Source organism: Microtus ochrogaster, unplaced genomic scaffold, assembly GCF_000317375.1.
Source record: "Microtus ochrogaster isolate Prairie Vole_2 unplaced genomic scaffold, MicOch1.0 UNK7, whole genome shotgun sequence".
Lineage (NCBI taxonomy): Eukaryota > Metazoa > Chordata > Mammalia > Rodentia > Cricetidae > Microtus > Microtus ochrogaster.
The window spans coordinates 8,389,169-8,415,611 of NW_004949105.1; the positions used below are offsets into that span (position 1 = coordinate 8,389,169).

Sequence of the window (26,443 nt, forward strand, 5' to 3'; positions counted from 1 at the left end):
GTGTGTGTGTGTGTGTGTGTGGTGTGTGTGTGTGGTGTGTGTGTACGTCTGGGCTTTAGCAATTGGCTGCACTGCTGGTTTCCACACAGACTGACCTCCCAGTGGAGTGTTTGTTTCATCGAGACGGTAGAGATTATCCACATTGAACAAGATAATACACTAAACGGGTTTTCTTTCATTTGTTCCAGAAATTTTACATTAGTTGATTATGCTAGTTAATACATTATGTTCGTTGGTGTTTTGCCCATGTGTTTTTCTGTGCCAAGGGTCAAGCCCTGAAACTGGAGTTACAGACAAGTCTGAGCTGCCATGTGGGTGCTGGGAACTGATATTATTTTCTGTTGCTATCAAATGAAAGACAATAGCCGTGTTTCTAATGACTCACATACTATCTCACACGTGTCAGCCAGTAGATGATGAATTAGTTAATTAACTGATAATTTACAATGCCATCTTGGGAAATGAACCCAGGTCATCTTGTATGCAAGGCAAGTGCTCTGCCCGTGAACTATATCCTGCGTGGTAAACAGATTTTTTTTCTGTAGCATTTCCAATTATTCCATTTTTTTCTCTTTCATGTTAATTCAAGCAAATAAAAAGGCCAAACTAATTAAAAAATTAAATTAAGTGAGGCGATGTTATTCCCCTGGCTAGAAAGTGTTCAGTTGTAACTCTGAGTAAATTACTACAAACGAGAAATAAACAGTTTGCCCAAGGCTGTAGAACACTAGAGTTCCAGGAGGAAGACTCCTCCTCTGAAGAGTCCTCGGTGTGTGGCGGGATGTGTTTCTCAGGCTGTGTGGTACCATTTCATTCATGGCTCGTGACACTGAGGACAAAGTTCCTGGAAAAGGGAAACCCTCATTTCTGTGTCTGCATCCAAGCAGGACATTAGGTCATTTGTCATCTTGAGCCGTGTTTAGTGTGGCAGGTTTCTTTACGAGTAGATACAAGCGATACATTTTTATGTAAGCGGTCATACATCCTTCTGTGTTGCCAGCAGTAAAAGACTCTGGAAAGTCACCTGGAGCTTTAGATTGAGTGGTCATAGGTCATAGTCTTCCACGGAGGGACTGGACGCTAAGCAGAGGGTTGGACAAGTCAGGGAGAGGAACAACTTTGATCTTTTATCTCAGGACAATTGCATGCAACCTGACACCCTGCTCTTAAAAAAAAGGATTTAATTTAATTTTTTTGTTCTTCAAATTGAAGAGTCAAAAAAATGATGAAAGAGTAGAAATACCCTGTATTCCTCTGCCATGATATTATTTAATAATAAGAAAAGCTTATATGTCATAAAATCACAGCCTAGGACACAGCTTCATGGCACTGGCACAGTAAAGCAGGGTGTCTATTGCCTTATAAGGAAGATTTACAAGATGGCAATGTGTATTGCTCACTAGACATATCAGAACTACACCCGCAGAATGCTTCTGGTTCCAGACACACCCTGCACTGCCCTTTGCACGGGAGACAGGAGTGCAGGTGCTTCAAGAAGATGGTATAACCAGGGTGAAATGGTTTAAGGAGGAGGTGGGTACACCTGCCTTCACTTTGTTGAGTTTAAGTCCCAGGCCATGCTTGCTCATCTAGGAAGACCTGTATTTCCAGATGGGCAGGTAGAGCAGGAGACCAACGAAATCAAATATAAATGAGGGAGGGTGGGTGTCATCCACATAGGAGGGACCTATGTCCAAACAACAGAGGTGCTTTCAAATGTGCTCAATGTCGAAGAAATAAATCTCCTGTTTGAAATTTTGGGAGAGGAATTACTTTTGGAGACGTTGTTATCAAAAATGACTTCTTCCTGGAGGAGTGATTGGCAGGCAGCTCCCCACCACCACCTACTTGATATGATTTCCGGCTTCGGAATAAAGAAACAAAGGGGGGAAGAACAGCTTGTGTGTGCCTGTGCAGGCTCTACCAGTTTATAAAACAACATTGTGAGAACTTACTTTATCTCTTATACAAAGCCAATATTAAAATGAAACTGTGGAAAGCAAACTTACTCATGATCTGAACTGTGTCTAAATTTAGACCAAAGGACAATGGGGGTGCAAGAACTTCTTTTGTGTTTCTTTATACAATGTAATGAAATAAAACTTTAATCTGTATTTTCTTCACTGTCAACTAAAATCACGGTGGAAAGAAATCTTTAAGATGTTGGTGATTTGTATCTTGCCACTGAGCCACAGGAAAACCATGTTTTTCTTTACATAAGCCACTTAGGTGAAAATACAGTTATTTTTATTTAACAAATGCTTTCTAAAAACATGCTAAACTTTAGAAATACTCTTCAAGTTTCAAAGCTATAGCAAGGAGCATCATTATTACACGTTGATATGTCTGGTGCAGATTTTTGATTTGGGTACCTCAAAATTAATGAGCCTACCTCTAGCTGTTAATTAGCATGCTTCATAAATTCAAAATAGTGTTAAATTGAAAATAATGGCAATGTTTCACAGAAGAAAACATTAACTGCCCTTTGTTAGGTGGGACATTATATCCTAGCTAAATAAGGCACGGGAAAAACAAGCCTACCTGCTGTTTGCCAGGGAAAGCCAGATGTAGCTCTTAGCACATATTGAAACTAAACAAAACTGTCAGGTGAATTTTGAAGATGCCCTCGCCTACCTAAGTTCTGCCCTATCAACAGGCCAAGGCAGTTTCTTTACTCATTAATCAAGAAAAGCAACACACAGACAGAAGGAGCTCCCACACCAGGGTTGCAGGAGAAACCATGAGGAATCAAACACAGGACCTCAATGACCTCCAGTGTGGTTAGTTCCACCAAGCAAAGCAATAGGGCTATGACAGGGGACAACAGGACCATGCCCACGCTGAAACTGATTGTCCACTCTGGGGACAGCATGCTCTCTCTGAGGTACTGTTATTTACATTAATGTATGAATAGGGAGATGGATGGATGGGAATAGCATGCTGTTCTAACATACGTGATGTGTAAGATGCAGAAAGATCTCTGCTTCTTTAGAACATGGACCACAGAGAGCAGGGGATACTGGTGGGGGAGATCACATGAGCCTCCAGAGGGCAGCCATTGGACAGATGGTGTGCACCAGAAAATGAAGCAGCGGAAGGTGTGACAGAGCAGAGACAGGGGTGCCATTTGGGTCATACTATCATCTGCTGTAAGATGGCTGTCTGAGGTGCAGACTGAGAGAGGAGTGGTTGAGAGCTCTGATGGCTTGGCCTACACCTGCAGTGGTGGACCATGGAAGGGTCCTGGTGGTGTTTTTTATGTCCTCTGAGAGAGGATTGCCAGGTAGCAGTGTTGGTCCATTTGCTCAAGATACCACATATGTAGCCCATTGTGAAAGAAAAACCCAGAGAATTCAAATAATTTTGGTACTGTCACACCAGAAGAGAGGCAGGGGCTGTAAATGAATTCTTCTTTCCATGGTCTTTATCGTGCCCCCCTCCAGAGTGAATCTTCGGGTAAACAGGAAGCCACAGATACTGTGCCTACAGCTATCACTATGAATTACTTATAAACTCCGTGTTAATTAATGTTACTTGGCTAATTAAAATAAACATAAATTAGTTCAAAAGGTATCAGTCACAATTTTTTTTTCAAATATTACGTAAGAAAAGACATTTACCACAAGAATAGGTCAATGGGTCCTTCGTCCTCTGATGGGAGAAAATGAAAGCGCTGTCCCAGATACGCCTCCCTGTTCTGCCCTGTCTCCGGTTTCTTCTTCCAGGTTGTCACATCCTGACAGCACCTGCTGGGTGCTCACCTGGTGTAGGGCATGGAAGAGAGTGAGGGAATGACCTTCCCAGCAAGAGGTCACCTCGCTGTGCTGTGGCCACCGCGGACGACACTGGCCTTTTACAGCACATGGAAAGGAAGCAGGAGGGAGGGGAGAGACAGGCACTCCAGGCTCAGAATGACAGAAGACGACCATTTTCAAAGCGAAGATTACTTGCTTTTCTGTGCAGCAAATGTGAGTTAGGAAGTGGGATCTAAACTATTTTGAGTCATTGTTAAAAGGAAGGGTGAGTGGACATGTCATATTCATGTTCTGTTCAAATGAAGGGGTGAAAATTTGGAGAACTGTGGTTGCTACTTTTCACAGTGGGAAGGAGCTAACAGGAAACTAATTCTCACTTTCTAACACCAGCAAGCCCTTCCCTCCCAGAGCCAAGGTGCTCCTCTCCCCATGGACTTTGCTGCTCGCCAGCTGGGAAGGCTTCCAAGTCTAATGTGTCTCCCAGAAGGAGGAGAACCTCTCCACCAAATCCCTGTTGGCCATTCATGATCTTTAGAGGGGAAATGACAGTGTGAACTGAGGGTTGCTTTCAGAGCCCCCAGAGTGCAGACAGCTAGCATGGCCCAAGTACTGTTGTGAGAACATGGCCTGTATTCACAGGGATGTCGTCACAACCACAATGGGCCCCACACCACCAGTGTCCAATTTTATTTTTCTATGTGGGATAAACTGAGGCACAGAAGGCTGAGCACACAACATGTTTGCAGTTACCTAACTCACAGTGGCAGTGTGGGACTCAAGATATTTCTGATTACTGCTGTTAATGGCTTTACAAAAAACCCCAAAGAATCATCTAAGTCTTCCAGGGTCTTCTCTTTTGTAGTGCTCTCTGTTAAAGAACTGTGTTGATCGGTGGAGATAGTGTGGGCTTATGCAAGTTAGCTGGCCTTCCTGTCTTTGCAAAGATGTTGGCTGTTCCTGTCGGTTTTACCAGGCATTTGACTAAGGTACCCTTCAGTCATCAGAGCATTGGAGGAGGAAGGCTGCCTACTGCCGAGGCAGCAGGGGAAATACTGAGTTTGTGTTTGGAGCAGCAAAGTCCAAACAGGTGAAGCAATGCCTTTAATAGTGAAGGGATAGACGTCAAAACCCACAGCCTGCAGACAGAAACCCAGATTTCTGACCTGGCTCTTGTGTGACGGTGCAGCTTTCCCCGCTCTAGTTGCTTGTACATCTGTGCCCCACACAGGAGAGTGTAAACAACGGAAACAGTTTTAGAAAAATAACCATACCTGTATGGAGGAAAAACGGACTCAAAGCAGAGACTTAGAATCTAATTCAACTGAGGAAGTCAGGTTGGCATCATTAAAATACGCTGAAATTCCTGATTATTTATGTTTTGTTTTTCAGCATCAAGGTAGAAGCCTATTTCTATCCTTTTGTTTCCCTGCAAAAATTAAATTCTTCTATGAGGTCTATGTCTTTTCTGCCCTGGTTCCTAACAAACCATCGCTCAGAAACGAATCTTCAAGCTATTTCTGTAAGAAATGTCTCTATTCCTTGCCTGAACCATTAAAACCCACAAACTTCATTCTGACTTTATAATAGATTATACTAATTGAATAAATTTGACTAGTGGTTTTAATAGCTGATCATCTAAAGGGCCCACTGCAACAGTAAGTATATTAAATGACTATTATATATATAATGAAGTAACGAGCAAGGCAATGTGGGCAGGTGGGAAAGGAAGGGGGGTTGAGATGCAAATATGAACCCAGAGCCCACAGAGCCCATGGGGGAAAACTAGACTTCTGCCAGTCATAAGCAGAAAGGTCTGAGGAAGTAGAAGAATCTGTTGTGGTGTAATTGCAAAGTGTCCCACGGGGGCTTCTATGTGTGGACATATGGCCCTCAGCTGGTACCACTGTTGGGTCCTTTCTCATCCCGAGTTGCAAGTGTTTTCTTATAATAAACGTCACACTGATCTATTCAAATTAGGAATTCGTTGAAGTGTGTTTCCCTAAAGATCCACTTCAGCCCACATCCTCGGAGTCTGTGATGCGATCTTGTTTGGGCACAGGATCTTGGAACTTGTAATCAAATCAGGGTGGTGCCTAGGGTGGATGTTATCCTGACGACTGGTGCGTTTACAAGGAAAAGAGCCAATGGAGACAGAGACACGCAGAGAAGGCCTCTGATTGGAGGACAGAGCTGCCACCTGAGTGTCACAGGCAGAGGCCAGGGAAGTCTCTCCTGCTCAACACAGTGTGTCCACGCTGGCACATTGGCTCTGGGTCTGCTTCAAGAACCCAGAGAGTGAACTCCTTTTATTTTATTTTATTTTATTTTATTTTATTTTATTTTATTTTATTTTTAACTCCTTTTATTTTTAAGGCACTCAGTTTTTAGCTCTGCCAGCCCTGGAAAGTGTTCTAGGTAATCACCCTTCATTTTTCTTTTTTTCCTTCAGCAGCCAATCAGCCCCTTTTCCTGTGTTTATTTACCTTATGCAAATTTTCATCCCCCCATCCCTCCCCATCCCCACCGCCTCCAGCCTCCTGCAGGCCTTCATCTCTCTCTGTGGGAACAAGGCGTGTTATTTCTCTCTCCATAATCGTGCAGCATTAAAGTCCATCCCCCACACAGCTGTTCAAGTCATCTCACTAAAATATCTCTGAATAAGGTCCCCCCCTTTCCTAGCATGCTGTATTTTTTCTGTGATTCCTATTTAAATGTGGAAGAAAGCCTGCATTTCTTAGGGAAAATCATAGGCCATTTCCACCAAACAAGAGGTGTTATCAGCAAACCTCTGGTTGTCACCTGGTTCTCCTGAAAATGCCTTGCTATGTTTTTAACTGCAGAAAGTGCTTTGTCCAATAAACCTTTGTGTTGCTCTTTTACTCTCTGGCTAGAAGGCTCCTTTACTCCCAATTCCTGTGGTCAGACCCTTCAATTGTCCTTAAGAAGAGGGGGCACTTGGGAGTTACGTGACGGTCACATGTCACATGGCAGCCAGTAGTGACATCATACCCTGAATATATTATGATGTGCTATGCTGGCTCCATGTTTCATAACTGTGATCTTAGCAAACAAGGAACATCTACCTGACATGTAGACACTCTCTTGAACACAGTCCAGAACATTCTAAAAAATGAGCCTTTTCTTGTGCCGTTAACCCATCCCTTCCACAACCCTCTAGATTTGAGATAATAAACCTGTGTTTCACAGTTTGTAGTTGGGGACAGGAATTTACGCACCCATGCACCTCATCACCTACTTATCTGTCTAGTATAGAGTTTGACAGTTCTCAAACTATCTACAGTTCATAGAGTTCCTGAGATTTCCTCTTGTGTGTGTCTCTTCAGGGTGGAATTGAGGTAATTACAATACAGTTGAGAAGATAGGGCATTGAGCCCTTGTAAGATGTTTCTATTTTCCTTCAGGCTTAGTTGGTTAGCATTTTTATTCTGAAGGTATATTTTAGACTTATTAGCCACAGAGCTAAGCTTTTTTTTTATCCAGTTCTATTCAGTTCTGCCTCCAGCCACCTAATTGAATGCCTAAACTTCTGTCATTGAGAAAGAGTTAACTTGATACTAAAAGTTCCTCATCGCGTCTATACTTGGAGTTTTGCTCTAATAATGACCTGCATAAAAGCAAAAAGGAGAAAAATAACAGGGAAGAGAAATATAAGGTATATTTGTATATTGTTTTGTCACTGGAATATAATTGTCTGGTCAGATATGGCTAAGCTGAGCAGAGAAGGGGGTTTGCAGTTGGCCTGCTCGTTTGATGTGCACTGATGAGAAACACTCCCCTTCAAGCCTGGGTTCTAACCTTCAAAATGGAGGTATTTTTCCAGAATGCCTGCTATTTCTGTCAAGGAAGGAAAGCATGTTGCTGTGAACCTTTTACCCCCAAGGGCCTTCAAAGATGTCAAAAAGACTGGCTTTTGGCCAGGGCATCTCCCTGGAGCAATTTAAACCTAACCCTCAGCAGAGCAAAGACCTCACTGTTCACAGTACAGGAAAGCCTGCATGGTACCCAGCCTCCAGTCCCCACTAACATCTCTTCTCATGACAGAGCACTGTGACCTGCACAGAAGGAGAGTGGCTCTCATCAGGTGGTGGGGACTTACACTCTGCTTCCTTGCTGTCCTGCCCAGGAAAGGGACAGTCAGAGTGCTAGCAGGTGGCCACCGACCCACTACAAACTGTACCCAGGCAACTTTAAAGGACAATGATCAGGAGCAAGCCCTTCGGGCCCCATGTTTTTCTTTTTGTGTATTTCCTTTAGAAGGTGATGTCATCTTCCACAGTAGCAAAGGAAGTTCCTAAAGATGACTCCAAAACACAGAAACCATTACAAGGAGTCCTTGCCTTTTGTCAACCAAATCTGCACTCGATAAGTCAACAGCTCTGTGCATGCTTCTGAACCACTCTGCGCATACGTAATCGTTATTGTTTTGTGGAACCATTTGATTGGATGAACTCATGCATATGTTTCCATGCATCACAAAAATAAGCATTACATGATGTGGTATGCATTCCATCTTGAAACAGAAGTTGGTGTTTGCAGCCCTGAATTATCTTGTTCAGGCGCAGGAGATTGGGTGAATGTGTTAACAAAATAATTAATGAAGCTAATCACCCAAGTTCCAGGAAACAATGGCTAGCAAGCAGAAAGCATCCTGACAACAGACATTTCTTGTTTTACTGATCTCTATAGGGAGTTCTGATAAGTTATGTAATAACTAGTGGCTTAGTCCATTGGTTGGTTAAACTCATCAGCACAGCTACACTGTAAGACTCTAAGAACCAAAAGGCAGATGTGGTGGGTTTTCTCAGGCCCGCACTGTGAGAGGAAGGGCTAAGCGGGAATGGAAATTGTTGGCAGGGAAGAGGAGATGAAGAGGGTATGGAAACCTTAACAGATCTTGTTAGCATTCAAACAAGCATAGCACATGGATTTCCATGTCAGCTTGCCTGTCTGAAATCCAAGTAATGGATTCTGACTGTCAATCAGTCAAACTGTAATTACCAAAAATAGTGAAGTCAGAGGCCGGTTCTCTGGAAACACCTCGTCAAGAACCAAGGAGCTCACATGGCCTTTCCTGCTTGGTTGACGTCAAACCCCGTGCAAAGGTCCAGGGGAGGAGACCACTTACAGCGGCTGTTGGCACAGCCTTGTGACTCTTAGTCAAGGACAGCGACTTGTATTCTCCTTTGCTCCTGACCCTGTGTGTGGCTCAGTACAGGACCAGCGGATGGCCAGGCTGTGCAGAACCTCGCATCCTGCCTACTGGGGCTGGCTGTCCAGCTTGTCTTTGATGTTTATAAAAACAGCATCCTCATTAAAGTAGAGAACACAAAATCCTGCCACCTCAAGGGCACATGCCACCTTGTGAACAGATAATCAGGTCGCTATTTCTCTCAGACTCTAGGGACCTGCTGTTTGCCCCTGACCATACCAGTCTAGGGCCCTTCCTTGGGAAGGGGGCTTGCCAAAGCTCTCACTCAACCTTTGAGTTCAGCGCAGTAAGTGGAAGAAAATGTCAATCTATTACTCTTAAAAACAGAAGGACAGACAGAACCTCCCCCTTCCCTGTTCTGGCTCCATTTAAGACACAGCGTGGCCTCTACTTTAAATTTCCCATTTGAAACTCTGAAAGCTGGAAAGCAAAGTAAGGATTTTTCAGCAATATGCAACTTCCTTCCTATTGCTTTTCCATTTCTTGTATAATTTGTTTAATAATGTGATTATTCATGTAATAATATAATAAGAGCTAGGCGGTAACATAAGTCCGTGTGGAAAAAGCCAGTAACGAGATTATGTAATCTGTGTGTTCTGTTCCAGTTTCTCAGACTGGGGACCCAGTGAGTGCCCACTTTCTCATTCTGTCTGAGGACTAACAGGAGTTCCAACAGTGGTGTGAACTGGCTAAGTTTCACGCATCTATTTTGCAGGTTTACTGTGTGCTCTTAGTTATGAACACTTGGCTAAATGCTGTATTTTAAAATTTTTGTCTTCTGAATTTCCTCTGTCTTTAAGAGTTATGTGCACTCTTAAATGTCAATTTTAGACAAAGATTTTAGAGAAGAAAATAGACAAAGGGCTCAGGGTTTGCACCAGGTGGAAGATACGAGAGAAAAACAGTTCCCCAAATTAAGTCTGATTCTGTATTTCCATTTCAATAATAGTATTATTTTTAATACAAGAGGGTAAAATTATCGCTGATTTTGTTACTTGGTAATTAGAGTTGGGAATAATGAGCTCTCCGTCTGTTTCCTAAGCAGCCCCGCCTTCCATCTCCCTCCTGCTCCATGGCCTTGGGTGGTAACCATAGCTGTGCTGGCATTGAATTCAATTTAGCTGCTATCGATCCTGCTTCTGTTCTTCCTGCCTAAGATCTGCTTATGTAACAGGAGCACAGCCAGACAGAAATAAACCTTTGGAACTCTGTAAGCAAACTGCTTACATATATTTTTGTCATCCTCGTTCCCCCAAATCGTAGCGGTAATGATCTGTGAGGGTGTTTCCACCTCGGAGTTCTATTTTGGTACCCGAAAAGTATTTGACTCAAGATTTTGTGGAGATGAAAAGACTGGGAATCAGTGGGCCCACTCTGTAGAATACGATACCTATGTACTTTTTATTGAAGTAATTAGTTCGTAGCTCATATAGCAAATCTCAAATTCCGTTCCTTTCCATTTACAGTCTTATGTTGCTGTCCACAAGTAAAATGCGGGCTAAAGCATGTGGCAGAGTCTTGTCTGGGCTCTGTAGCCCAAGGCATGCTCTACCTTCTTCTGTTTCTGGGTTTCCATATTCTTGTTGGCTTGTGCAATCTTCATGCTAGAGAAATGATGACCCAGGAAATAGCACTGCTCTTCCTGGGGTCCTCATTCAAAAATCAGAATAAAAGTAATTCCCTGTCAATTTAACTATTTTACTTGCTTTCTGCCAATTCCTAAATGCTTGGATCAAAATATACAGTTTCCTTTCGAAGCTAACAAAAAAGGAACTGTGTGGAAACCAAGTGGATCTCAATGAGTTCCAGGACAACCAGGATACAGAGAAACCCTGTCTAAAAATAAAAAATAAAATAAATTCCATGCATATATACTAAAGGATCTGGTGTGAGGATTTATGAGGAGACAAGGTTGTTCTGCGTGAAAGAACCTAGAAGTTTAGAACCAGCAAAACCCTCCGGGACCACGTTTTCACTCCCCTGCTCTTCGTATTTGAGATATCTTGGACTTTCTGTGTCCTCCAAGACAGGCTCTGGGGACTAGGCTTGCAGCTCCCAGAAACAAGCGTTCCTTGCAGCCTCACAGATTGGCTCCTTATGTCCCTGGCTTTGAGCTGCCTGGCCCAAGTGCTCTAAAGCCAATGCCATGCCAGGACCCGTGGCAGGAGTGAGCCAAGCGGCTTGCCCTTTCTTACCTTGGCTTTGTTTCCCGATGCTTACGTCATAGTGACTGCAGAGGGTACAATTGCTATGACTTGTGGGGACTGACACGCAGGTCAGGTGTCCACACTCCCCAGACTTTCTAAGAGTTTAAATTTAGGCTTAATTAGGGTTTGTTTATCGTGAGAGGACCTAACTTTTCTAATAGTTTTAACACATTTCTGTGACATCCAGCTATCCCGACGTCTATTAGAAAATAAAAATTTAGAAGTACTTAAAAGCCTTAGACTGTTTCGTGAGGTAAAACCCGATGGAAGCTGGTGAGGATGCTGCCCAGCCACCCCTGGGATGGGATCTCACAGGTCCTGAGGACCATCTGGACTATTCAGGTTCCACCCTGGGACATCATGTCTTCAGGTTCTTAGTTTCAAATACACTAACCTGATCCTCAAAATCCCAGAAAAAAAATCAAGCCTTCTTCCAGGGGAGCAGAGCTAGATTTCTTGCCTTTTGCTTATTGTAGTCAGAAGCCTTGGGAAGGGGCCTCAGTGAACACCAGGTGTGGGCTTAGAGACGACAAGACGCAGGAGCTAAATCACATGGAGCATGGCTTGGTCTAGTGGCATTTCCCATGTTGAGCCGTGTCTTATTAGTTCTAGTCCGATAATAAAGCAACTTCAAATTTTCTCATTTACGTGAATCCTTAACAGTGCCACCACTTGGTGGCTGTTTGGCTTTGCAGTACGTTTCCCGTGTAATTTTTTAAATAACGATAAAAGGAAATTGGGAATGACTCAAATATGGTAAGAACTGAGGAACATGTAGCTTTTTATTGAAAGATACATGTGTCTTGTCTAGCAGGCAGGCAGTTTTCTAGACCATGTGTTCTTTCTTCCATTCTCCCTATTTGTCCCAACAGAGAAAAATCATTTATAAAACTTACATCGTCAACTCTTTTGTCAAAAATCAATGCTCTCCGAGCTTGCCTATGAGGCTTTGGGTCTGGTTCTCCACAGCTATTGCTGCATTCCCGGTGTCTGCATTAGGAAGTGCAGGGAGACTTCAGGTTTGCTCTCTCTTCCCTCGCCCTCCCTCTCCCTCTCTCTGTGTTTCTTCCTTCTGTACTCTCCCTATTTTCTTGGTCATATCTTCTTTGTATTCCTCCCTTGCCAGTTTTTCTCGAGAAGCAATAAATATTTATTATCTTGAATTTTGTAATTTTTCTACATAATGCTACTGCTTTACATATGTTGAAAGTCATAAAAGATGACGAAGACGCATATGGGCAAACACAATGTCAGAATCACCGTGTGTTCCCATACACAAAAGACTTGCACATTTTGCTCTGACAGGTTCACAGAGATAAAATGGGCGAACTTATATTACATGTCTTACTCCTGTGCATGTAGAGTTGCTTTTAGAGTTTGAGGGCCTGCAGAAAGAAGGAGCAAGGAAAAAAACACTCCTCATATTTTCTAAGGAGATTACATTTTAATTTTCCATTTAAAAATGAGAATTTCTTGAATTATATTGAGTTATATTGAATCATATGAACTTTCCATTTTTTTTGTCAAAAAGGGTTGAATATCAGGAATGTCATTTGATTTCATTTAATAAGATTAATATACTCAGAAGTGCATGTATGAGCATAGACGGCGGTGCCCCCATAAGAGGCACCTGCAGCATTTGGCGGCAGCCAACACTTTGTTTCTCAACGGCTCCATCATTTCTTCTCAAGGGCAAACGGAGATGAGAAAGGACAGCTTTGCAGCCATTTGCCAAGACTTTGATTCCGGAGCAAGGAGTTCCTTTATCCTTGATCCTTGCAGGCGTTGGAAGCTTCCTTTGGAATCTAGGCAAAAAACAAAAACAAAAAAGCCATAGTTTTGCAGAGACAGCAATGAGCAGAGACATGAACCCAGAAACCCTACCTGGTGGATGAGCTTTCTTGTACCCAGAGAGACCTTAATTAATGTTAATGGAGAAACCTCCTTCAGAACCCAATTAAGCACTTAGCCAGCTTCTTAATGGCCCCTGCTCTGAGCCGGGGTGTGGAGAGGGGAATTGATTTAGCACCGGGGATGAGCCGATGACTGGGCCGTGGGCACGGCGTGCAACCTTCTCTCGGTAAACAAGCTCTTCTTCATCTCCCTTATCCACTTGGCATCGCCGGTGGACACCTCGCTTGCACTCTTGAACTCCGCTCTGAAAAGGTTAGCAGCTGAGCCAAAAGCGTCCCCCGATGCACAGTAGCAGTTGTACAGAGCACTTTAAAGGATACACAGATCTTGAGTACCTAATTATACCGCAGGTGCTGCGCCTCCCCCAGGGTGAGACGGGTTCTAGAATTCTCTCTCATCACAGACCGACATCGTGAAAACTCTGCAGGGCTCAGGAGACAGTGCCTTCCCCAGAGCGCTTCTCCCTAGGTGTGGGCCTCTCTCTCCCGTCATCATGACTGGTGTTGATTTTATATCAGCAGACAAGGTATTCCCTCACTTAAATGTCTTAAATGAAACTCAGAATAAACAGGCTCACTTAGGCCTGTTATAATTACAAAATTCTTGATGGGTGCGTGTCTACAGCATGGCTTGTATTTTTATCTGAGCCCTTTCTGGTTCCGATAATATTCTACTGGAAGCCCAAGGCAAAGCAATAATAGGGAATTCTACACAACCATCCGGAAATATGGCTTCTATGAAGCCAGAGAAGATAATCCAGTTTTCAGGGTCGACCTTAATATCTGGAATCGGGTGGGGCGGGCTTGGTATGCAAGCAGGGCATCACCAACTTAGCATCCTCACCTTCAGCTTGCTTCTGAAGGAATGTTTTTGACCAGAGAACACACTTCATGGACCGTGGCATGAGAAAAGCTGAGCATGGAGCTCCCCAGGCTCTGTGTGCTGTGTAGCAAGACTTCCTTTTGTCTTTCTTCCTCTCTCTTACTCCCCTACCTCCTTAAGACCTAAGCTTTCTACCTCTGACACACAGAGATGATTGGCAGTCTCGTATCGCTGAGCTAGAGGAGGTCATCTCTGAGAAATGGTTGGAACCACATACATAACTGCAGATTCAAATACTCCTTTTAGTATGTTTTTAGTTTGTTTTCCAAGTAGGTTGTATTAGGTAGTAGCTGTTGCTCCCCTTGTTGAGACCAACCCGCACGGTTACAGTTTCTCTCAATTTACTGATAGACTTATATTCAGCTATGATCAATAGGTGGTGGCAATCTATTAGCTGACATACCTGACTTATATTCTTTTCGTGGCATAGACTCCGTATACGTTGCTGAAATGAATAAGTTAATCAAGAGGACTGATTTCATTAGTTATACTGTGAAGTACCACACACAAAGAAGAGCTTCTTCTACTTTGATATATGGGGCTTTGCCAACACGTAACATCAGCAGAATCTTGTTAAACTTGATTATAGCTCACTTTTGCAGGAATGTAGATGGCTATTTTGTCCACACAAAAGTGTTGTGTGTATGCATTGCCAGCTGATTCTCAGATAACAGAAGTACACACACTCCTGTGATATATTCGGGTAGTAAATGCTGGGGCTTCCTTACTTGAAGGAGCTGTCTCTTCAGCATGCCTTCTTTTCCATTTTGCTGTCAGTCTTACCATATAGGAAGTAGCATGCACTGGGGTGAATGGTGGTAGCTTTTCAAAGTGCCTACTTTATTGTGTATCAAGACAAGAAAATTACCAGTCCTGCACCGCCTGGAGTTGAAGACGCGATGTTTCAGAAAAACACGTGTCTGAAACTATAACACTGATATTATCATATGTTCTCAGATGATCTAAAATCACAGGAGATCATTACTGTGTTGTTACAATCATGTCTACAAGCATTGTTTTTCCAGGCATGCTCTGTAGGGCTCACAGACATTGTTCCTTAAGTGCCGGCAGCTTGCGGCATTCAAACCCACTCATAGCTACATGAAGATCAAGGCACATAGGTCATGGAAGGCTCCATAGAAGTCTGAAAGCATTATAAACAAAATAGCTGGCAGGCTGAAAATATGGTTCCACATTCCCATTATCAAAGAAGAACAGGGGTCAGCGGTGGTGTAAGACTCAACCAATCATAGCAAGTCTGAAGGGCATCGGTACCACTTGCATAACCAAGATGGCTTTGTTATCTTTTGTGAAAGAGAAACTGAGAAAAATATTACATTTGAGCTGCAATTAATTGAAAATATCAGTATCTATGCTCTTTGGGAAGGAAGGAGAGGGAGAGGGAGAGGGATCTGAGCTCCAACTAAAACAGAAGTGTCAACAGTGACCTTAAAGAGCTTCCTATGTTTTTCTAATGTTGTTGAGTAGCCCATTCTGTTTTTTCACCTATTTTGCCACAATCAATCAGAAACAACATGCCACAGGAATGCCCACATACAGTTCGCATCACGTATGCCCCACATGAGACGCATAATGTTGAGTGGATGTAATGCTTTGTGTGTTACTTGGAAAGGCGCATTTTTACAATTGCAGCGTCCAATAGTGACAGATGTCTTTAGACTGTATGTCTGGCCAGGAAATTGAATTCTGGCTTCTCAGCTTTGTATGGTCTCTCATGCTACACATGCTAGCAAACAGATACCGAGCAATTGTTTTGCTCACATTGGAAAATACGAAAAATTTTTCTGACTCATGATGATTTGAAATAAAAACAAGGTTCTTAAAGTCACAGCGATATAACCAAGCTGAGTTTTCACAAGTACCGACTCCTCCGCATTGTAAGGTCACGTGCATGCTCTCCCACTTGGGGTCTCTGTAGCAGCTCCCTGCCTGTGACACCTACAGTCTGATGCTCTGCTGCTTAGTCAGCATTTCAGCAGAAACTCCAGGCCATCACTGCTGTTGATTGTTTGACTGACAGGCCAGTGGCCCAGGAGAACATCCCCCTCGACAGAGAAACGGAAGTGTTCATGCGTATATCACGCAGTGAGTTTTGTTTGTTTGCTGCTTCAGCTCATGTGTGAGGAAAACAGGCAGAAGGGGCTTTGCAATAAGACAATGGGAAGAGAATCTGTCCAAATGTGCAGAGAGAAATGAGGGAGGGGAGAGAGGAGGTGGAGAGGGAGAGAGAGAGGGAGAGGGAGAGGGAGAGGGAGAGAGAGAGAGAGAGAGAGAGAGAGAGAGAGAGAGAGAGAGAATGACAATATGTCATATCCAGGTGGGTCACATTCAGAGTTCAAGGAAAAGGTAGATTTTTGAATTGCGTTCACAGTATCTTTAGAAGTAAGAAGATTAAATTTTATTTAGATTTTAAATAGGTATCTTAAAATCTATCCCAAAGCCAGAAGTATTGACACACATCTGTAGTTTTAATACCTAGGAGACTGAGGAAGGATTGAGAGATCAAGGCTAGCCTGGTTTATAAGGGGGATACGATCTTAAAAATAAATAAATAAAAATAATATATATTTCAGTTTTGTTCTTGAATGCCCCTTCCCTACCAGTTGATTAATACTTGAGTTTATATGTTGCTGACATTTGCTTATTTCAATATGAAATCGACGTTTGCTTATTCTGTCCATTTATTTTATACTTTTTTGTAAAGAAACTTGAGGAAAATTACCTCCTTGGTTAGGGATGTTACCTTGTTTACATGGGGATAATCCCCACTTGCTAGAGTTTCCTTTGATTGCCAGCCCATTTTTCATTTCAGATCTGTAATTTTAAAACAATTCCCACCACTGTCAGCACTGTGACACAGATCTTTGTCTGTGCCCAGTTTATAGTTACTCTTGATATTATTTGTAATTGAATAGAATTTATTAATGCGCTTATTTAAAAACCTCTGACAGAGAAGCAAAACGTACAACACAAGGACAAATGGCGAGTTTTACATTTTAGCACATTGTGTGGACATGTTTGCCAGGTTCTGGGTCAGCTGAAACAATTTGGGCTGCAAACACACATCTGATAGGCAAAACTGAGAGCGTTCTTCATCTGTGCAGTGACCTGCTTTATCGTGGCTATGAATATTCATTTTGCAAGCAGATGATTCTTAGAGCTAACTGTCCAGATTTTCTGGTGTAAGTTGTACAAGCTGTGGAAGTCCTTTCTGGATTTAACGGCTTTGTATTTCAGTGTCTGGCGCACTTTGTGTGGGGATTTACTCTGAGACTGAAACTGGGTGTAGCCTTGTCCTTTTGAAGGAGCACATTTCATCTCTGAAGCGTCTGGAATGCCTAGCTCCAAAGCTTCCTGTTGCAGTTTTCCAGGACCCTTGTTTGCAAGGACGACAGTTCCCATCAGTCAGAGTTGTCAATAATTACGCCACGGTGGTGATAATGGTTCTTCAACAGTACATTTTGTTGTTTTTGTTGTTAAAATGCATATCTGATGGGTATCTGGTTCTGGATAAGACAGAAGAGAGCATTAGAAATGTTCCATTTTCTGCTTCTGCAGGAGAAGCAGAGCTGCCTGCCTTCCTGGGGCTGCATCTCAGCATGCTTACAGTACAAGTCCAAGACCAGAGGTGTCTCTTTCTGCATTAGCTCTGAAGAACACCACCCTCCCTTTTCTCCTCGTCCTGTGCCCTCGGAGAACAGGAAATGTCTATGTCTTACCAACTTCCCAGGGATGAGATTGGAAAGGGGGAATGGAAAACAAGAAATAACCAGCCAAGACCCATTGTCAGAAATATTCTAGGGAGAATTCCAAAGTCCTATCTTTCAACTTAATCATCCATCTTAATTTGTATAACTTAATTTCTCTTCCATTTTACCTAAAATGACTATTTGATTTTTTTTCCCTGATTTTCTGGGCAGTTGTGGGGTTTAAGCAGCTGAAAACATATGTTTTCTTAATTTCACCATTTATGAAGAAATACAGGAATGTGGCCCCTTCCTTTTGAGACCCAAAGTGGATGGAGCACTTAAGACACACTGAATGAGTTATTAACTGTATTTTACTGAATCTGGAACACTATTTGAATATGTGTACTTGTGGTCATGTGTGCGCCATGGGGGTGGTTATAGAAATTGCTGAGTTACAGCTGTGGGCACAGGGGAGTGGTGTGAACGACTGTCATCACTGAGCAAGGCAACAGCCTCATACTTCATCCAGAGCTCTGCTGCTGAGCCTAACTCGGTTGCCTTGAAAAGCGGGGCAACAAAGGACACAGAGCCCATCCGGTTCCGGATTAAAATAGGACAAGGCTAAGACTGGCCAGAAAGAGTGGATCTCCCTGCCTTCCTAAGTTAGGAAGGCCTAACTTAGCCCGCATAAGTTATGACCCCTTTGCATGCAACTTCATCAGGACAGACCTGGTTTCATTCATTCACAAAGTCATTCATTCAGAAAGAGGGTGAGCCTCACCCACCATCCCTGTACAACTCCATCAGTGAGTCAACAGACATGGTTCTTGTCTTTGGAGGTGGGGGTGGGAAGGAGGGGGAGGGAGGAGGCAGGATTGTTTCATATGGTCATTTAGATAAAACTCATTAAAACCATCTTCTATAATTTAAGCAAGCTCTCCATCTTACGTGTTTATGCAACAGAACTGAGAATTTACATGATTTATCTCATAGCGTAAGACACTAGAATCCCAGTTCAGCCGAGCCAGGCGTCTCATAAACGCCCGACCGACACACTGCAGTCAGTCTCACGCCAACCTGGGAAGCACGTGTGTTTTACCATGTCTTACAATGAACACACTCGTAAGTCTTCTGGATATTTTACTGATTCATGTTTATGTAAGGAAAATATTCTAAAACACATAAATGTGTAGAAAGGCATACTAAAAATGTTCAGCAAAGTCTACAATTGACTCTGCATAACGGAGTAACTGAATTTATGTCCATGTGAAGGAAAGATAGGAAGGTGGGTGAGAGAGAGAGAGAGAGAGAGAGAGAGAGAGAGAGAGAGACTGAGCAAGCACACTAGAGAGTCAGAGCTAGACAGATACACTTCTTAATTGGAGGCGGTTGTTAATTTGGGTAATAGACAATTCCAGGTACATCTCTGGCTCCTTCCTCATTAGCTAAGTCATTATTCACGTCAGCAATTCATAAAGTTTGAAGCTTGTGTCAGAAACTCATAAATGCTGTGAGCCTCTGCCGTACTTTACGTCTTTCACTATGGGGGCGGCTGTGTGTGCCCTGGCAGAAGGGTATTGCGAAACAACGGTAGATGTGTGGAACACACTTCCACATCCAAGGCTCACCCTAGAGGAGGCATGTTTCTTCTCTCTCTCTCCTTCCTTTTCCTTTTCTTTCTCCTGTTTTTCTGTTTGCTTTTTTTGTAACAGGGCCTCACACAACTAAGTAAGCCCCTCAGCATGGCCTCACATCCCTGGCCCGTTTTCATTTTTGTTCCTTTGTTTATTTGTGTTTTAGAGATAGAGTCACACTAAGTCCTCTGGGTTGGCCTTGAATATAAAGCACAGGCAGGTCTGAACTCTGGAATACCAAGGATCTCGGGGCTACACCATCCATTCCCGCTTGGAAGAAGTGCTGCCCCCAAACGCCAGTCATGGAGTAACACGACCTGATGTTGACCTTCACGTGACCGTGGTGTAGTGTGATGGGTTTTCATGTGTGGAGTGGGGCTTGGGGTAAGACCATCAAACACTCCCCCTGGCTGTTGTATCTGCTGTGGGATTGTGTCCAGACGGTGTGATTTCTCTGAGCGTGGTTTATATGTGTGGAGTGAGGGAATTTGCATGGTGTGCATATGGAAAACACCCGACCACCACCGGTCACGGGTTTTCACCTCACCATCCCCAGCACACTCTGCCCTACTCTGCTCCTCTCTGCTGCAGTCACTCTTCTCCCTATTCTGACCCCTTTGCCAGACCCTGGTCTCTCTCTATCACAGAATGCTCTTCCCTCCATCAGCCCACAGAAGCTGATTGTCACTGCTTTGCATGGAATTAGCAATCTGCCTGATACATCTTCCATTGCCCACATAACTTTGATTTGTATTATTTTGTATGACAAGGAGAAGTCCTTTTTAATTGGTTATTCCTAGATGTACGCGTCTCATTGCCCCTCTTAGAATACCTTCCCACTTTGACCCCACATTAAAGAGGGTGAGTACATAAGTAGAGGTGTTTGTAGTGATATTTCATTTGCATTTTAATAAATAAAGCTTGCCTGAAGTTCAGAACATAAAACAGCTTCACTGGTCAGCCTTACAGACCAGCCAGTGGTGGCACACACCTTTAATCCCAGGAGCCACACTAGTTCTCCATAGAAACCAGGTGGTAGTGGTGCACGCCTTTAATCCCAGCACTGGAGATGAATATAAAGACGGGAGGAGACGGCTCTCGGTCTCAGTCACATTCTGAGATTCCTGGAGGCAGGATTGTCATTTTGGACTGAGGTAGAGAGGTAAGAGCCAGTGGCTGGTTGTTTTGCTTTTCTGACCTTCAGGTTGAACCCCAATTTCTGTCTCTGGGTTTGTATTAGCCATGCTACAGGCATATTGTCACGGGCACATGGTCAGCACACAGCAGCTCCCTGGGAGAGCAGGGAGAGTTACAGGCACCCGTCTGTTATACAATTCACTTAGTGGTGTATTCCCAGGCCTGAGTCCACTCTTCCCAGTACACTCTCCAGATTCTTTCCAGCATGTTCTGTTTATAATTTTTCAAGTCATTTTTTTTTTTTTTGCAAGAGTACGGAATTGCCTTCTCTCCCGAGCACATCTTTCCTGGTTGATGCTGGAAGATTCTAGCAAATGTCCTCCGTGCCTGTGTTGCCTCCTTTATCACAAACATGTCTGCACGGGGAAAAGATAATTCCTTCATTATATAAAAACTGTTCCTCTGCCTTATCTCTCAAGTGACGCTAAACTATTTCTTCTCTGTCCTTGCTGTTTTGTTTAGTTCACACGGTTTCCTCTGACTGATTTCGGGACCGAGATGCCCTTTCTCCAGTGGGAGTTGTCTGTGGCGTATCCAAACATTCAGGTCCATCACAGCCCCGAAGGGCACGGAAGCTGGCCACGGGTGAGGCTAGCTCACTGTAGGAAGTGGCGCTCCTCTGTCTGCGCCCTTCCGTCTGATGGTGAGCAAAGCTGCTCCTGTTGCTCGCTCACTGGCTCCTTTAAGCAAAAACAAAAATCTGAACTGGAAATAAGTTCAAGGCAGAATAAACGTGGGTCTGTCTCAGACAGGCAAGGCCAAGGGAAAGGATGGGTGAGAGGCTATGCCACGCCGTTGTCTGTGGGTAGCAGACGTATACAGGCCATAACTTGACACGCAGATACATTGATATACAGTTAATGCTAAACTATCCATTTTTCAAGGTAGAATATAATACACGAAACGTTACCTTAATAGTGTTATTTACCCCCTGGAAACAAACAGGATCTTCCACTGCTGTTAAAGACCTGGGGGGGGGGGGGGGGGACGGATTTCACTGATCTATGCTGCTTCATTTAAATTTAGATTTAGTTCATGGCAGAAAAATTAAAGTGAATTTTCAAATGTGTACTCCCTCCAGTAGCCACCACACAGAAAGAGATCAATGAAGCCACGTGTTAGTAAATGACGTAAATACTTAGCAAACATAGATCACACTGGGTAAAAGGTCAGGCCCTGGTGAAGGGACCCTCTGTCCTCTAAACAAGTGGAGCATATTACTTCTGATCTGTGCTGAGTGTTTCCGGTTGGGTGAGGTTTTTGGTGCCGTTGATGTGAGTCACCAACGCAAATACCCATATTTTTGTTGTTGCTCTGTGCTTTGGGGAAAGCAGGCTGTAACCAGCTCACAAGCGTCTGTATCCCCTGCGGGTCGTCCTTGCAAAGCCCTTAGCGCCATCTAGTGTCCAAGCGAGGTATGAGACGTGGGAGAGGTGGGGAAGCCACTGGATTTCTCGGCTCAGGGCAGTGAGTTAGCAGAGAGAACAGGGGGCTTATTGCGTCTTTACTTCATATACCACTGAATCCTTAAAATGTTAGCTTCTGCTCAAATCCAGGGTGCTTCCAATTAAATGCTTTTCACTCTTGTGGGACTGTGTCCAATACCGTTAGCTCTCACTGCAGATACTCATAGCTGCGTTATTCCCACGTAAAGACGGCCAGTGCGTAAACCACGCGCCCTCTGAGCTGTCTCCTGACCTGTGTGAAAACAAGCATGCTCTCCCAGTCGAGCCTTTTCCTAACAAGAGACGCAGCAGTAGCATTCCCTCCACATCGCTGATTCTCCTCTCCTTTCTTTTCAGATTGTCTACAAAGCCTGGCTCTGCTCCCAGTATTTTGAAGTCACACAGTTTAACTGCAGAAAGACAATTCCATGCAAGCAATATTGTTTGGAGGTGCAGACCAGGTGTCCATTCATATTGCCCGACAATGACGAAGTCATCTACGGAGGCCTCTCCAGCTTCATCTGCACAGGTACGGCTGGGGCGGGGGCTTGCTTTGGTTTCCATCCATCTGTGGCTTCCTTTGGCTCACATAACCTGGAGCCCGCACAAATGTGTTTTTACATGGCCTCTCTTCTAGAAGAACAGAAAAACTTTCCAAACTGACCTAAACAGGTCAACCTCTCCACCATACATCAACCCTCCAGCTGTGACTCTCTGTGAAGGTCCCATGAGGATAGCTGCAGGGGAACATACTTACCTGGTTCCTGTGTGCGTGTGTGTGTGTGTGTGTGTGTGTAATGAAGTCTGTCACCATATCTTAATCGGTATTGAGAACAAAAAGAAATGTCATTCTGGGTCACATGTGTGCATATTGGTATGTAAGAGCCCCAGGAAGGTGATCTCTGTATTTTCTGCATAATATGTTTCTACTTCTTTTGGAAAAGAAAAAAGAAACACTCAGACCGGGCAGGATGTCAACACCAGCACGTGTCTCTAGAAACCCATGAGCATTATATAGTTGAGGCGGAAACCCATGAGCATTATATAGTTGAGGCGGACATGGAATCCAAGGTCAGCGCTCAGAGCTGTCTCCACCCAAAACAGCTTGGTGATGAGAACGGCGCCCTTACTAGAACACGGTCCCCCCTGAGTTCCTTATGTACTCTCAGAAGAGGAGGGACGGCCCAATTTTCTAAACTATTTGTCTTGATTTATCTCCTGCTTAATGTTTGAGTTTTGAACATAAAAATAGTCTGGGGAAACCAGAACGTTCTCTTTGTATTTGGGCTTTCAAACATTCCCCTGAACAGTGGAAGAACGAGAAAGATAGGTGTGTGCAGGCAGGTACCTGCTGCTTGTCCTGCCTACCTGGAACTCAGTCCCTGGGGCCAGGACAGCAGAAGGAGAGAGTCCACCCCTTCACGTTGTGCTCTGATCATACATGTAGGCACACACAAAATTAATTTTAAAATAAACAAGTATAATAAAAAATAAGAGGCTGGAGAGAAGGCTGAGAGGTTAAGAGCACTTGTTCTTGCAGAAGACCTGGGGTTGCTTCCCAACAACCCCACAGTGGGTCACAACCCTCTGTAACTCCAGTGCCAGGGGATCTAATGCCCCTTCTGACATCTACAGGCAACAGTTATGAATACAGCACACAGACATACATGTAGGCAAACCACTAATATACATAGCATAACATAAATACATCTAAAAATAAATAAAATCAAACAATGACAAGTCGATATGCTCATTATGACAACATATCAGGTGGCTCCCAGGTCGCCTCTGTCCAGTGTAACAAACCACCAAGACAGAGTCAGTGCCGTGAGAGCCTTCCCTGGGTGACAGAAGTGTGTGTGTCCCATCATGCAACCTGGCAATAACGGTCCCCAGCCCAGGCCTCTGCACATCTGAGAGGATGTGGATGAGGGAGAGTACAAGCTTGGCAGTAACAGGCAAGAGAGAGTGGTACCTTAGCTCCTTCCCTCACTTCATGCAACCCTCCCCTGGTCTGCTCAGCAGATCCCACCAGGAGCTCATGAAGACGAAAGCCCAGAGAAGGTTCGGGGTTCATGTGTTGACCTGTCATCTCCCGTCTCTATTCACGTGCGTAGCGTTCTTTGCTCTGGACACTTTCAAGCTATTGGGATGCAAAGGCAGTCACAGGTGTCTTCTGCACTGAAAGGTCTTGTGTACAGCTTGCCTTTTAGGTTGTTAGGGGTTTTGTAAAGTCTTCTGGTTTGTAGCTGTAATGACATCTCTAAGGAAAGGTAACAGAGAAATCTGTCATTGGCCTAGAAGAATGCCGGCTCCTTGGAGGCCTTTGGAGTTGTGTGGCACTGAGCGCTCAGAGGCCTCTCCGCTGTTTGCTTTCCGTCAGCCTTGGGACCTTACATCACCGAGCTCAGAATGCTACAGTTAGCTTCCCAGACACAGCACTGAAATCCTGTGAGCTCATACAACAGGAAGAATCATGGCTCTCTTCCGGGGTGGAACAAGGCTTTGACAGAAACTCTGTGTCCAGGCTGATCACTGGCACCTGTCATCCCATCTGAGGTTGAAGAGTCGCTGCAAGACCTTACACTAACACAAGTATGATCTTCCTTGCCTCCTGGCCAAATGAGTAGAGTTCCAGGTATGACCAAAACCAGACTCCACTTCTGGAAAATCAAGACAGCCAGGCAGACCTCTGCTGAAGCTCACAGCGCCCAGACCAGACTTGCTTCTGGAATAGCGGAGGCCTGCTGGATGGAGCTCAGTGCTCTCTGCCCAACTGCTGTGTAAATGCTTCCTAAGTTCCTTGTTGAAGATCCACACAGACCCACACACACCTTGGAGTGCATGTGAACCAGCCATACTCCTCTCCGTGTCGTGAATGAAAGTTCTTGTAAAGTTAGGAGGGAGTGGGCTCAAAAGAAAAGTCAGGTGTAACCTCTTTACCATGGCTCCTGGTAAGCCAAGGCAGCCTGGTTGGCTTCTCACGGTAGGCATGCAGGCACACAGACAGCACAGAGCCCACAGCAAGCACTTAACAGTCTATAAAATAACACAAAATAACAACAAAAACCCACCATCTAAGTCAGGACGGTTGCTCCTTCATTATGACTTGTGAAAATAAAGTGGTGAATGTGAACGGGGGTGCTTGTTTGTTTCCCAGCCGCCCCGACCCAAATAATCATATGGAAGCTATATTAATTACAACAATGTTTGATCTATTAGTTCAGGCTTCTTATTAAGTAACTTTTATCTTCCAGCCTGGCTATATTCTGCCCTGCCATAGGCCAAAGAAGCTTTATTCATTAAAAGCAACATATAGACAGAAGGACCTCCCATATCAAGTGAATAAGGTCATTTATCATTAAGTTTTGAAAGAGTCTAAGTCATTGGTTCACAATCTATGGGTTGTGACCCCTTTGGGGGGGTCACACATTAGATATTTACATTACGATTCATAACAGTAGCAACATCACAGTTATGAGGTAGCACCGGAAACAACGTCATGGTTTGGGGCCAGCACAGTATGAGGAACTGCATTAAGAGCTCGCAGCATTAGGAAGGTAGCGAGGCACTGCTCTAAGATCCGTTCACAAGATAATGCTCAAAGCTGGCACTGTTATTAATCTAAGAGCCTGAGACTAGACAGATCATAGACCCTGGAAGGACCTAGTGCTCTCACTCTGATAAACAGGCTTGTATTCGAGTCTGAATGAGTGATCCACAGAGCCACACATTCCTGTGCCTCTCAGCCCTCCCCAGAGAAACTTTTGCTTGCAGTAGACGGTGGCTAACAACTGGTGGAGGTGCAGAGAACAAGAGACCAGGGAGACCTCAGCCCTAAATGTGGCATCCGCATCACATCCCCTCCTCCCAGGGCTTGGGATGACAGCGGAAGAGGCGGAAGGATCTTGAGAACCAGAGTCAGCACACGAGTCTGGGGAAAGAGTGGGTTGGAGGTGAGGGGGCAGAGGACAGAAGCTGTACATAGTAGCTCAGTTTTTGTCATATCGTGCACAAGAAACGTCACGCTCAAACCAAGCAAAAGTAGAGCATGCTGGGGGGAGGTGGACCTGAAGTCCTTGTCTGGGTGAGTGACTATTGGTGGTTGATCGCTGCTAGGAGAGACAGGACCAGTTTTCTTTAGAGAGTGCCTCCTGGTTAGTCGACCATACTCCAGGGGGAAACTATACACCACAGAATCTATGGGCAACAGAAACAGACTAGATTGGAAGAAAGAGAGAGAGAGAGAGAGAGAGAGAGAGAGAGAGAGAAGAGCAAAGCAGAGTGGGTAGAAGGAGAAATATTTGGGTGGAGCTAGTAGAGGGAGCTGATGTGATCAGAATATGTTAGCAAATTTTTCAAATAACTAAAAAGAATGAGGCCGAAAAAAAAAAAAAAAGCCGGGCGGTGGTGGCGCACGCCTTTAATCCCAGCACTCGGGAGGCAGAGGCAGGCGGATCTCTGTGAGT

The 26,443-nt window shown here is 44.2% G+C and overlaps 1 protein-coding gene across 2 annotated transcripts in view; it reads left to right on the forward strand.

Moving 5' to 3' along the window:
- Fam155a (family with sequence similarity 155 member A) overlaps positions 1–26,443 on the forward strand; it is a 465,955-nt gene that overhangs the window by 415,305 nt on the left and 24,207 nt on the right. For both annotated transcript variants that reach the window (XM_026788794.1, XM_005366308.3), the window contains exon 2: positions 22,332–22,503. In XM_026788794.1, coding sequence (XP_026644595.1) covers positions 22,332–22,503 — 172 coding nt within the window. The remainder of the gene's footprint in view (positions 1–22,331; positions 22,504–26,443) is intronic.